This window comes from Squalius cephalus (genome assembly GCF_949319135.1).
Source record: "Squalius cephalus genome assembly, chromosome: 6".
NCBI lineage: Eukaryota > Metazoa > Chordata > Actinopteri > Cypriniformes > Leuciscidae > Squalius > Squalius cephalus.
In genome coordinates, this window is record NC_137127.1 from 34,003,477 (window position 1) to 34,017,650 (window position 14,174).

Below are 14,174 nucleotides of genomic sequence, written 5' to 3' on the forward strand. Positions count from 1 at the left end.
TCTAGTCTTTACATTGTTCTTTCTCACAAATAAAGTGAAATAAATTTCCTTTAAGCTCATACACAGGTTCTATCCTGTTAAGAAATTTAAACAAAGATTTAAAGCTGACACTGAGCTAATATGCTCTTTTTGTTTGAATTCTGATGAAAAAGTGGTTCATTTATTTTGGTCATGTCACTACACTCAGAAGCTTTGGAATGATTGTGTGTAAGTGATAGAAAAATGATAGTAAAAAAATATAGTAAAAAGTGTAAGATTTTGCCTGGCTTCTCAATACATATGAGAAACATTATATTTGGATATTTTGACCTCACACACACACACACACACACACACACACACACACACACACACACAAAATCTGTTTTGGTATTAATTTAATTATTTTCCTAAGCAAATTTTATATTCACAAATGCATACTTTCAAACTGTAAACTTATTTTCTCTGTCTTCTTAAAAGAAATGGAATATAATTTAACTGTGATTTCAGAATCTACTAATAAGAAAGCTACAAGGACTGTTAGGATTTGCTCTGCCTCTGATCTCTCCATGGGAACATTTTTATGTGATGTAATGGCCCTCTCTCTCTTTTTTCTCTTTCTTCTGAATTTATTTATTTATACTTTTTTTCCCCTTTCCTTTTTTGCTGTTGTCTCCTTTATTATTGTTGTGGTTGATATTATGTGATGTATGCTTATTCTTTTGTATGTTCCAGTTCTCTGCATTAAAATGCATTATTCAGTGCTGTAAATTTAACGCAACTGCATGGTGGGCAGACGCGACTAATTGATCATGACATTCGTTGCCAATGATTTTCTTTATCGATATTATCGCTTAGTTGTTGCAGCCCTACTTACTGGAAAGGCATTAAAACTGAAATCATTAACACTATAAGTAACCCCCTTTCATGCAGTGGAAGCAGGTGGAAAGTTGGAGAGTTTGCCTGGAACCTGCACCTGAACAATGTTGGTGGAAAAGTGTTGTTGTGCATGTTGATTCTCAATTTATCCAGAATCGGGCAGCTCTAAGGCATACACAATCCACAACTGTAATTGTTTTAGCTGTAATTATTTTGAAATATTTTGAGACATAAGTGCACTCTGACCCCAAACCTCAGAACTTCCTCTGAAAATAGCAGTCCTTTTTTTTTTTTACATGAATTACATTTTAAGTCACATCAAATGTGCCTATGCTGTGCCTCAAAAGCACTGATGCCAAGCCCCCTTTTACCCTGTTGTGCAGTTTGCCCTGGCTATGGATCTCTTTGACCTAGCATACACATAACACATAAACTTCTATAATTCAATGTTAGGCTGCATAGATTAGGTCAGCCGGAACCGGGAACACTCCCCATAAATCCTGATGTACTCGTTTCATCAAAAGAAGAATGGCGTCTACGCTAATATTAGTCTCTCTGTTTATCCCGAGGTTTACAGCAGTCCGCCGTATCCAGGCCGCATCCAGATCTGATGAAGGACCTGCGCCTGGACACGACGACAACGCAGTCCTGAAGTGTCAACTAGTCTCTCCCGTGAAGGCCCCTTCTCCTTCCCTTTTCCCTCAAAATAGTTCCGGTTCACGTGGCTACTCGGAAGCGATAAATAATTCTGTATTATATATTTTAAGGCCAGACAAATAATTTGTTGAGGTCAATTTGTAAAGAAAGACTACACACCTGCGCACATATATATTCAAACGCGCATACCTATAGACTAAACACGTAATACGCATGTGCATGCTGTCAGCGTTTTCACAGGTTTGCATTTTTAAAGCTTGCGCAGAGATAAAATAATTTTCTTCAAGGCTTGCACCTTGGGACCTATTTCAAGGTTTGCGTTCTCGAGCCACCAGGCACGGTTGTTGTGCGAATGAGCAGGTCGGAGCGCGTTAAGGGTTTTCTGCTAGAATGGTGTTGTGTAAGCGGCCCCTAAGTTAATAACTAATAATCTTTGCAACGGAAGTGAATCGATCAAAACTAACTTTAACTGGACAATAACTTTATTCTAGAGCTGCTGTAAAGCCAAAACAATATCTGTTACTTTAATTTCCTATTATCACTGATTTGAAACAGTCCATATTGTTAAAGGCATGCAAACTTTGAAAAAATTATATTTTTTGGCTCCAAATCTCAGGTGAAAATTGTCATTTTGATACCAAAATACCAAATTTGGATTTTGAATCCAAAATACTGGATTACTTTATACATTTATAAATTTGAACACTATAGTGTTAGGTCCCATTTAGGCCTAATTATTACATGTCTGTACCTGAATACACTACAGTTTAGGGCTGCCCCCAACTAAAGATTTTCTAGTCGACTAGTAGTCGTTCATTTAAGCCATTAGTCGACTAATCGCAAATTTATATTAGTTTAATTACTGGGGGGTGGATCGGCCGATTCCGCGCTCAAAGCGCACGCATAAAGCTTGCTGCAAAGCACTGGCAACCAAGAGTAATGATTATGAATGTGTCGGGAAAAAAAAGGAAGGAGACATTTTAACTGTTTATTAATAAACTAGTTTTCTGTGTCAGTGTCAGCTGCAAAGATGAAGTTGACGATGCTGACTCGTCATCTCTGCAGTAGTGTGACCAAAAATGACGGAGCATTTTAAGTTAAAAAAATTCAAGTGATCGCGCCAGCGCCTCCATGTCATGCAGTAAGGATGACATGTAGTTGCCTTCCACACTCGATCCATGAACACTTGGATATGCACCTAATAATAATAGCGCACATTATCTAGGTTAACGTTAGAGCGAATGGCCACGTAAAGTTGCTACTACTTACATGTTTCAAATGATAAGCCATATTTGAGGTTGATGAATGATAGGTGAACATTTGGATTTCCTGTCCAAAATATTGTAATTACCACAAGGACCTGCCGTTAAGAATCGTTCCCTCACGGACTGTGTGACTTCACCACTTCCTGTGGAGTTTTTTTTCCAACGACTAACTGACTAATAAAATCTTGATTTCCTCTTGGTGAAGCCTCTTCTCCTCGACTAAAGTCGACTATTAGGGGGCAGGCCTACTACAGTTAGACCTTACTTTATTTCTAACTTTGTTATACTGTATTTATCTATGCTTGTAGTGTATTTGATCTTAACTCCCCCCGCAAGAGCATCCAGAATTTTCGGGTTTCGGCCTAGAATTTTCATTTCTGTGCACCCCTAATGTATATTATATTATTTATTTTAACAGTGTTGTTCAATAAAATCATAAAATTACTTGCTTTTGATACTTTATGTAAACCAATTATTACTGCCTCGTTCTTATTATATATGTATTTTGAGTCATTTTAAAGGGTATTCATTTAGGTCTATTTTTATTACCACAAAAATTATTATCTGATTACTCAAATGAATAACTTGATAACAAATTTTTTTGTTAGTGACAGCCCTAGATTAGTTAAATGAGAAGTAAAATGCACCTGCATTGCTTTGCATTTTGTGACTTTCAGTCTAATAAAAAACTATTTTTCCAGACATTTTTGTCATTGAATATTTATAAATTTCTTAAATATAATGTTTCTTAGTTAAAAATGTCTTCTCTTGAACCCAATATCATCTATCGTCTTGTTAGCTAAGTGCATCATCACACCCCTAATATAAGCCCAGTTGCATTATAAGGTAATCAGTCACTGTGTAATTCGCACCCTGATTATATCATATTATAATCATGCACATACCAGATGAATGCTCTTGAGCACATTCTCACTGGACAGCTCCTGCTCTTTTAAGTAAACTTTCAAGTTGCGCATGTCATTCTGCAGATGATTCTCGAGGACATCGTTCTCCTTCTGCAGCTGTTTGGTGCTGACAACACTTTCAGCCTTCAGCTCAGAAAGCATGTTCTGCTGTTCATACAGTAAGTGCTTCACCTTCTGCTTATAAACCTGAACAACAACAGATTCATGTCACACAACGTGTTCATTATAAGCCCACATGCAATTAATTGAGGGGAAAATTACTTTGACATCACCACAGGACTCTTCTCAATACCTTAATTTCCACTTGATGGCGCTCCTCAGCCTCCTCCAGATCACGCTCTCTGTTTCTCAGCTCGCACTTATTCTCTTCCAGATGTCTTCTGGTGATTTCCCAAAATGTGTGGATTTTGTCCCTCTCTAGCTGGAAATAGTTGCGTTCCTCTCGTTCTCTGTCCAGCTCCTCTCGCAGACGCACAATGTGCTCCTCCAACTACAAAACACCCATGAGTTTTGTAGATTGGGGTTCCAGGCAGATTGGTAAAATAAAATAAAAAATAACATGGCTGTCATCAACAAAGTGTGCTTGTTTTCTTAATTTTCTTATTGCCTGACCAACTAGAACATTAGTATTATATATGTATTTAACGTTACCAACTAGGACATTAGTATTATATATATTATATATATAATACTAATGTCCTAGTTGGTAACGTTAAATATCAAAATATATAATTTTTTCTTTCTTTTTTTCCCCCCAGAGAATAACAACTTTAAATATGAGAAAATCACACCTGCTCTTTGGACATCTCGTCTGTGGACAAGCCATCCACTACTGTTGGAGTTCTGCCCTTTAGGGACTTGTTGGAAGATTTTTTCTTTGGCGGCTGGAATATGAACAGATAAACGGGTAAGTTAAAGCTCAAAAAAGGAGAGGTCTCTTGTATTAGCCTAGATACTGTAAATGTCTATAATGCATGGCACAATAAATTTCCACATTTTATAAACATAGTTAAATACTATTACTGGGTTGACGTCTCAAAAGCAATATATTGCAGGAGATACATTTTAATTTGCGGAAATGCAGTTTGCACTAAACACATGATCAGACTTTGGCTTCTGTATTAGCCGATGAGCTAACTTAACGTCTCGCCCACAACAACAGCGATACTAAGCTTTTATTTATCCCCGGTTAAATTTCTTCTGACAATAAATGAACGATTTCATAAGTCCAATTTCATTATTATTTAATACTTGCTTACCATTATTTGTGAACGCGTTATCACCCCCTAAAATGAACATAAAGTGACTTGTTGCTTCACAAGCTGCTGCTGCTACTACTCAACAACGGTTTCCTAGCAACATGAGAGCTAAGATGTATATACATAGAAACCTCATTAATGGTTAGGGACACGATTAATGGGCCGTTGCCGTCCACCATATTGGAACGGTCAAAGCTGAACACTCGAGAGCAAGTTAACCAAAGAGAAGCCCAAGAGGCGAAACTCTGTTGTGTTATGGGTAACAGACATTCTCTGGTAACAGTCTGTAGATGGGGCTGCGGAGGCGCGTCCGCCATTATGGACTGAAAGCTGCTGAAATCGTTAGCGCCAGTTTGCTAGATTACACATCTTTTTGACTAATGCTTCCATTCTATGTCAATGCCTCTTCTCTCACAAAAAGAAAAAAAAAAAATACAAAAAAACTTCTCATACACAAATGCACACACAATAGATGGTGGTGTCTGATTAATTACTGAGATCTTATGGCACCACTTCCATTTTAGTACTGTTTATATGGCCTAGTTCATGTGTGCACTTGCTGCACATCTTTTTTGTACCTTTCCGCCTGTAATAGGACATTCACAGATTGTTTTTGTTCTTGCCATTGAAACGTTCACTGTGTGCAATTTCACTGAAGATGTTGAAAAAACAAGTTGTTAATATTTTTGTGATATTCTAAGTAAAAGATTTAACTGTCTTTAGAAATGTTCATTTATAATTGTATTTATTTATTTATTTATTTATTTTTCCAAATCATATATATGGTGATGTTCACTAATTTCAAAATCAACATTTGAATAAATATCTTATTACTGTGTGCCTATATATTATTTCATGAATTTCTGTTATTCATATAACAAGGAAAATGCATAATAGAACATAAATATTGATAGATTAAAGGTTTGCAGTAATTTTATAATTGTATCTTTTGCAAACTGTAAGTGGTAGGCTAATGAAGCCGATTCGGTGGGGGACATATACCCTTACGATTACGAAAAAGTAGGCTACTATAGGAATCTTATAGTATTTTGGGACAAAATATTATAGTAATCTTATAGGAATACTATAGTACTAATTTGGGACATACTATAGAAGTACGATAAGACTACTATAGAAATACTATAGCAGCTTTAAAATATTATAGAGGTATTACAGAACATCATAGAAGTATGTTATGTTCTGTAATATCTCTATAATATCCTAGAGCCGCTATAGTATTTCTATAGTAGTCTTATAGTACTTCTATAGTAATATTTTGTCCCAAAATACTATTTTCCTAAGGGTAATTAGGCCATGCATCACCAACACATAGACGTAACATTTTCTGTCATTTAAAGGGGGGGTACAATGGTGTTTCATGTATTCAGAGTTGTTTACAGTGTTAAAGAGATAGATTCTCATGCTAAACATGGGCAAAGTTTTAAAAAAATATTTTGGACGAATAACGGAGAATTTCTATGCTGAAAATCTTACTTCCGGGTTGGTACAAGTTTCGGCTGTTTTTTTTTAGATCGTGGATCTAATGACGTAGATCAGAGTGCAACTCCTTATATGAGCATTTCTCTCGGAAAAGCTCGCCCGCGAGCACGTCGACTAGAGGAGAGCGAGACCGCGCACATCAACGCGCTTCAACAGGAAATCATCGGCAGCGCTGCATAGGATTTGTTCAAGAATGTCTCCAAAAAAGTGTGTATTTGGATGTGAGGGAAAGCTTACCGTGTTCAGTTTTCTAAAGAACCCAGTGTTACAGGAACAGTGGATGCAGTTTGTTTTTCCGGGGCAGCAACGGAGTGTAGGAAGTGCGGTTGTGTGTTCTGGTCGTTTCAGTGACGAATGTTTTATTAACAAGGCTCAGGTCGATGCTGGATTTGCAAATCGTTTGCTATTAAAACGTGGAGCGGTCCCAGTGATAAAAGACCCCATTCATGTAAGTACAACTGGATCAGATTTCTGTCTTTTGCTGGAAATCAAGTACTACCGCTTGACTCTATAGCTCCGCCTCCAGGACCTCGGCTTTTTCCGGAGAGAATCGGAAAGCTGTATTTTTCTTTTCTAAATATAATAAAACTAAACACTTTTTTGAGATATTAAGGATGCACTACTACTCTATAGGTACTCAAGATTAACATGAGATTAGGTGAAACTGTGCATGTTATGTACCCTTTAACGTCATTTAACGTCGGTCATCCTCATTAATGTATTTTAAATTGCTTTCATATTTAGATATGACGGCCAGAAAAAATTAAGTTATGTTAAGTTGTTGTTATGGTAAGTTGGTTCAGTAGCCCCTAAAGGGACGTGGTGGTGGAAAAAAATTTTAGGTTGGGAGAATTTTTTTTTTTTTTCAAATCTTTTGCGTTCCCTCGCAAAACTTTTGCGTTCCCCCGAGAAACTTTGCGTTCCCACGCAAAACTATTGCGTTCCCTCGCAAAATTATTTGCGTTCCCACGCAAAGTTGTTTTGAGCTCGGACAGACACTTCCTGTTTAATATCCCGCTGGCAGTGTTTCAGAGCTCCGTACGTTAATGGAGCGTTTCATAGTGTTTGAACTTGGACTCAGATATAAAGATGCGGTCAGTGCTTAACTCAAGGAGTTCAGTGAAGCTGGCAATATTCACATAGGCTATTCGAACGTCCCTATTCTTGAGCTAAACGTTGTTAAAGCACAAACGACACCTATTTACAATCACAGTAATCTAGACAACGAGCTACAACCCAATTATCATCAAAACAAGCATTTATAATATAGGCTAAATGGATCTCTATGAGCATGCGGCAGAGACAAGTTCAAAGGGACCGTCTGCAAAGTGCAATATAACCCAAAAACGACTACGGCGTCAAATAGTCATTGACTTCAATGTTACAAACTGTAGTGCCACCCAATTCAGTTTACATATGGTGACCCACTGGTCATACACTGCTTTTGCACATTTTATATTATGAAAAATATCCAATAACTTCACTGTAACACACCAAATTTAGTTCACACATCACCGCTCTAATGTTGGTTATAGGCCTACAACACTTAGTTTGGGAAGTAATTGCACATAAAAAATAAGTAGGCCTATTCTTTACACAAATTATTTTGGTAGGCTACTGTACGCAGCTTTTGCATTATATTTGCTTACTGAATTTGATGGCATCACTGTATAACAGTGTGAAGTTATTTATAGCCTAATATATTTTCTAAAAAGGGTGAAGTTATTGATTTTATTTAATAATAAATAATTATAAAAATTATGAATTTTTTTAAATGTACTATAACTATAACTATGTAGTATAACCAGCAGGAGAGCAGTGATGTGTGAACTGAATTTGGTGACAGTACAGTGCGTCACAGTGAAGCTATTGAATATGTTCAATAATATAAAATGTGCAGAAGGTTTGGGGATTTGCACTTTACAGACGGCCCCTTATTTGGACTTGTCTCTCATTCGTCTGGTTAGAGACAAATTAATATTATAAAGCTCGTTTTGATGATAATTGGGTTGTAGCTCGTTGTCTAGGTTACTGTGATTGTAAATAGGTGTCGTTTGTGCTTTAACAACGTTTAGCTCAAGATAGGGACGTTCGAATAGCCTATATGAATATTGCCAGCTTCACTGAACTCCTTGAGTTAAGCACTGACCGCATCTTTATATCTGAGTCCAAGTTCAAACACTATGAAACGCTCCATTAACGTACGGAGCTCTGAAACACTGCCAGCGGGACATTAAACAGGAAGTGTCTGTCCGAGCTCAAAACAGGTTTTGCGTGGGAACGCAAATATCTTTGCGAGGGAACGCAAAAGTTTTGCGTGGGAACGCAAATAACTTTGCGAGGGAACGCAAAAGTTTTGCGTGGGAACGCAAAGTTTCTCGGGGGAACGCAAAAGTTTTGCGAGTGAACGCAAAAGATTTGGAAAAAAAAATTCTCCCAACCTAAATTTTTTTCCACCACCACGTCCCTTTAGGGGCTCCGTAGGTTCAGTGCCATTGACTCCCATTATATTTCGGCGTTTTCCTTCAGTTTTCAGTCCATAATGGCGGCCGCGCCGTCACGTCATGGGGCCAACTGTTGCTATGGAGCGTTCTATTGAGTTTCGCCTCTTGAGTTAACTGTACATCTGCAACCGCAGTTAGACGAATATATCTGCAATAAACTTCAGCAGATGATTTTTTGCTAAACTAACACGACATTAAAAAGTTACCATAGTAAAAGTAAAATTATAACCATAGTAAAACTGTAATACTGAGTTAATATAAAAAAACAAACCAATATTCTCACCTGTGAAAGGTTATCCCATTTCTTCAGGAATTTAAATATTGGCGGTTTCACAACCAAATGCTGCGCAATGATTACTTTCAAAGTCCCTTAAAGTCTTTGTTCTTACTGTGAATGACGAAACGCTGACCGTTCCAAGATGGCGGGTGCGCCGACGTGTCTGGAGCAGTCGAATGTGGTACCTACGTACACATTTCTATAGCTCGGCTTCATAAATGTCTTCTTCTTTCGGGGCTGGTTTGGCGTTTTCCTCAGCTTAGGCACACAACGCCACCTGCTGTTCCTTTTCTAACATGGATATGTGTTTGTACCATAGACTGTAAAAAAGAGTTTGTTTTGTACAAACTAGAGTAGTAGTTAAATCACTAGTTAAATCAGTAGCCATTTTTCTGAAATCCGTCTAGTCTACAGTAGTTAAATCACTAAAGATGACAAATCCTACGCATCTGATTGTGCATAACGATTATTATAGAACAACAAACTTGCAAAAAAAAAAAAAACACATTAAACAATAAAACAAAATAACTATAGATAAATAAAAACCTAAAAAAAATAATAATAAAATAATAAAAAAATTATACAGAAGTGAAACCGCTTAAGGGCTTTTATGTCTTTAAAAAAGTTCAAAGAGTTGCTCAAGAGTTTAACCTCATTCTCCAAAGTTGAACTTTAATATATCTGCACTTTGGAACTTAGGTAAAGTGGGCTGTTTAAGCTTTATCGAACTGTGCTCAATGGGTGTACATTTTCCAAGCACAACAATGGTCTTTAATTAAAGAGACTATTTCTTTAAATGATAAAATAGTTTTGGCTGATGTAATGACACTGTTGGGTGTGGCCAGATCTCAAAGGAGGACTCCCTCATGGTGAGAGATAGAAAACCCATCTAATTTATAAGGTTGCTCACTAAATGCAAACACATTTTATTGTGACAGTTCCTGTTTGGTTTAATAGGGAATACAATTCAAAGAATAATAATTAAAAAAATGTTAGTTGCCTTGTAATGTGTTTAAATATTTCTGACCCACTTTGGCTAAACGTGAGAAAGTGGATGACCTTCAATCTTCAGTAACTATACCCAAATTCATTAAATAAACTGACATTCACTGGTTATTTTATAGTTTACGTGTGTAAATGAAGAAAGGAAGGTGAGGCATGAAATTGAATCTGGGGAATGAAGAAAGAAATAAGAGGAACAAAATATAGATGCAGAGCATAAATCTTTAAAATATGGGCAACAATTAAATTCATTTAAAGTGTTTAGAGAAAACAGAAAAAAATGGTTAACATTTTAAATGTTCCAGTTTTTTTGTCAGCCTGTTTGTTGTTGCATGTGTTATAGTCACATTTTTAATATAGAGTTCATTTTCATCAATATTATGATTTCTGAATTTTACATATGAATTGAGTAAACTTATTTTTACAGTAACAGGTACAGAAAGTGTGCTCCTTTATTTGAGAGTCACACTTGTGTTCTTCGTGGTCAAAAGTGACCCCCTATTTTTGAGAGTCACACTTGTGTTCTTCGTGGTCAAAAGTGAACCCCTAGTTTTGTTCAATAATATTAATAATTTATTATTATTAATAATTTTATTTAACTTTAATTTTAAAAAATATTTTGAGAGAATTTGATGTCCTCTCCATCTGGCTTGACCGCAGTGAAGTGGCTGGGGCTGGGCTACGAAGTCCCAATAAAAACTCCAAGGAGACGTGGCAAGAGGTTAGCAGACACAGGTAAGTTAACGAATGTTTTATTGCTACGCAAGGTAATGTTAACTCTTGTTAGTTCTCAATTTGTGTCCCTCTTGACAGTTAATAAATGCTCTCACATAAAGCCAACTGTCTTTGGGTAACGCTTTGATTACAGCTTCAGTAACTACAGTATAAATATTTTTTTCAATTTAATTACAATTTTAAAAAAAATTTTTTTTTAAATTTATTCCCCAAACTTTGCATATTGTTCCCTTATACTTACATGGAAGTACTTCATAGGTACACTATAATTACCGAAAGTTACGCTGTAAATTCGTCTTAATTATGCAGTACTTTCCGGGCTGTAATCTAAAGCGTTACTAAGTTTGTTCTCTCTGTATATTTATTGATATATTTGTATTTTTTTCATCCCTGCTAGCCCAGGGCATTTGTAAAAAATGGAAGCAATGTATGCAATTTGATTATTTGAATGAGCACTAATACAGGTGTTGCTCGTAGTTGTAAGTAGTCTAGGTATGTTTTATGTTGTTTGCTAAACTGGTTGTGGGCTTATGTGGTCTTGTGTTTGGCAGATGACAGCCACTGTGATGAGGTGGCTGACCAGACCATTCCACTGTCAAAGTCACCAATGCATAAAGATGCTGACACATGGGAGGTTCAGGCACTGATGGATCACACCTACATATTAGGAGAAAAGATGAAGGATGTATGCGACAGAGAAACACAATGTGATGGAAAAGAACCCCTTGCCCATGCCATCCTGAAGAATGACACTAGCTGTGTGTTGTGCAGGCCTTTCGGTATGATTGTCATGAGTTAACTCACGATTAATCGCAATTCATCGCACATTTTTTATTTGTTCTAAATGTTCCTTAAATTAATACTTTTCAAGTTTGTAATACTCTAATCAACATGGATAAATATGGATGCTTTATACAAATGTATGTTTATTATTGAAACCATATCAACATAGAGCATGAAGAGAGACATGTTTCAAAGGTCATAGATGTTTTTCAAAGAACTTGTTCATGTCTATTAGACACATGTAGAAAGAACAAAGAAATACCAGGTTCCCATTATTCTCTTTCTTTGCACTGAGCAATTTACTAACACAAACATGTTTAGATTTTTGCATGACAGGGCAGCTCTTCTGAAAATGCTAAATGTACATTTATTATTTATTACATTAGTTTGTCTCTCTCTGTGCCCATTTTAATGAAGCTAAATTCTCAATAAAACTGTTTTCATTGGTATATTTTACTGTTTCTTTTGTCAAACAACGGAATGAATATGAAATAGTGACTGAAACGCGACCCAATAAACATAACCAGCTCTCCCTTCCAAGACGTTAATCTGCACAAAAATCCTGATAATCGAGCCGTCGTCTGATGAAATCAAATACACATAAGATAAAGACAATATTTGTGTTGTCTTTTCGGCTATACTTGCATGTAAAATTAGAGAAGCAACATAATATCTGTGTTTAACTGAATTAAAGCGCCGCTCCTTTCTGCAGCGCGAGACGCAGAGAGAGAGAGAGGTGCGCGTGGCTCGATGGTGTTTTAAGCTCCCAATGGCTCCTTAGAGGCAGCTAACCCTACCCTCAACCTTAAACCTACCCATCCCCTCGCTGCCTGGAAGGCGCCGTTGGGGGCATAAAACACCAAAGACCGGTGCGCGTGCTGGGAGAGCAGTAGCCTACCGGCGATTCGCAGAGGCTATAAGGTTTGGGCGCTTTTTTGAAGGGAAAAAAATCGCTAAAGGGGTCTGCAATGTCGCTAATTGGCAACACTGTATCTCCATTTCTCCAACTAGGGATTGGGCCACGGGTCAAACAGAAAATACGCGCTGCGTTAATCGCCCGTTAAAAAATTAGTGCCGTTAATATGATTTTGCGTTAACGCGTTATTAACGCATATAGGCTATTTCTTTTTATATGAACCTTACAATAATTTTCATCTACCTCAATATTAGTGCCATTGAATGACTTTTTTTATGTGGATTGCAATCCTGTAATTGTGAATAGTTCTTCAAAACATATTGTATAACTACGAATCTGCATCTGGTTGACATCAATTAACATCTGAGAATGCCTGTACAAGTGTCAGCCTACGGAAAAAGCCCATAAGTAACATTGCCCCATGATGATTGATTGCTGTTTACTTATATATTATTGCTGTTTACTTATATATGTGTGTGTGTATATATATATATATATATATATATATATATATATATATATATATTTTTTTTTTTTTTTTTTTTTTTATATAAGAACTTCACAATAGTTTTCATCTAACTCAATAGTGCCATTGAATGACTTTTTTGATGTGGATGTTGCAATCCTGTAATTGTGAATAGTTCTTAAAAACATTGTATAGCCTAACTAAAAATCCGCATCTGGTCAGTATCTTTACTTTGGTCAATAGCTCATTCTGTCAAAATAAAAAAATTAAAAAGCTTATCACATTTGTGGTGTATGTATTGCCTTTTAATTTATCTACATTGCCTTTTTATTTACAAAAATGTGTGCTTGTCAGTAGAGTCCTGCACGGATTCGGGTAACCAACGGGTGACCCGCAAATTTTGCTCACGGGTGAAAAATATCCAACTGTGTCGAATACGTGTGCGGGTCATGTCGGAAAAGGTGGGAAACACGGGTCTAAACACGGGTTTAAAACAACCACATGCAAACGTAAAAATATATGCATATTTTTAGGAACACATCTACAAAAATATGCCTGTATTTCAAGTTGATAAAATAATTTCAAATACACATCAGTTTATTTGTGTAAAAATTCATCATAACCGCGCGCGCGATCTGCTTGCAGTCGTCGAGATGGATGCTGAGAGGAGTTGAAGAAACCCAGCAAGCAATAGCCGTCATTTCAACGTCTGGGTTAAATATAGACCCGATATAGTCCGGCTATGTGTAACCCACTTTTAGCCCAAATAACATTTAATCTGGATAAATGTATTTTTTTCCAAAATAACTTGTGAGATGTATGATATTCCATCATGTAAGCAAAGTCAACTGTGATTACAAGTTGTTTAGTTTGCTTTATTTTACATGTTATATGTGTAGGCTGTGCGTAGCCACGATTTAGCTCGTATATTCAGACCCGGCTATTGTAGCCCACTTTTAGTCAAAACTGATTAATTGTAGTTTTTTTGCCAGGAAGTGCATGAAATGGTTGATATTTCATCACGTT

At 36.6% G+C, this 14,174-nt stretch overlaps 1 protein-coding gene across 1 annotated transcript in view; it reads right to left on the reverse strand.

The window, feature by feature from the left end:
- Nucleotides 1–5,067, reverse strand: part of drc4 (dynein regulatory complex subunit 4) — a 47,172-nt gene extending 42,105 nt beyond the window's left edge. Inside the window, exons 1-4 of the mRNA XM_079874230.1 lie at nt 4,966–5,067; nt 4,498–4,590; nt 3,999–4,196; nt 3,686–3,892 (exon numbers count right to left, since the gene is read on the reverse strand). Coding sequence (XP_079730356.1) covers nt 3,686–3,892; nt 3,999–4,196; nt 4,498–4,590; nt 4,966–4,968 — 501 coding nt within the window. The 5' untranslated portion in view covers nt 4,969–5,067. The remainder of the gene's footprint in view (nt 1–3,685; nt 3,893–3,998; nt 4,197–4,497; nt 4,591–4,965) is intronic.
- Nucleotides 5,068–14,174: the final 9,107 nt, after the last annotated feature.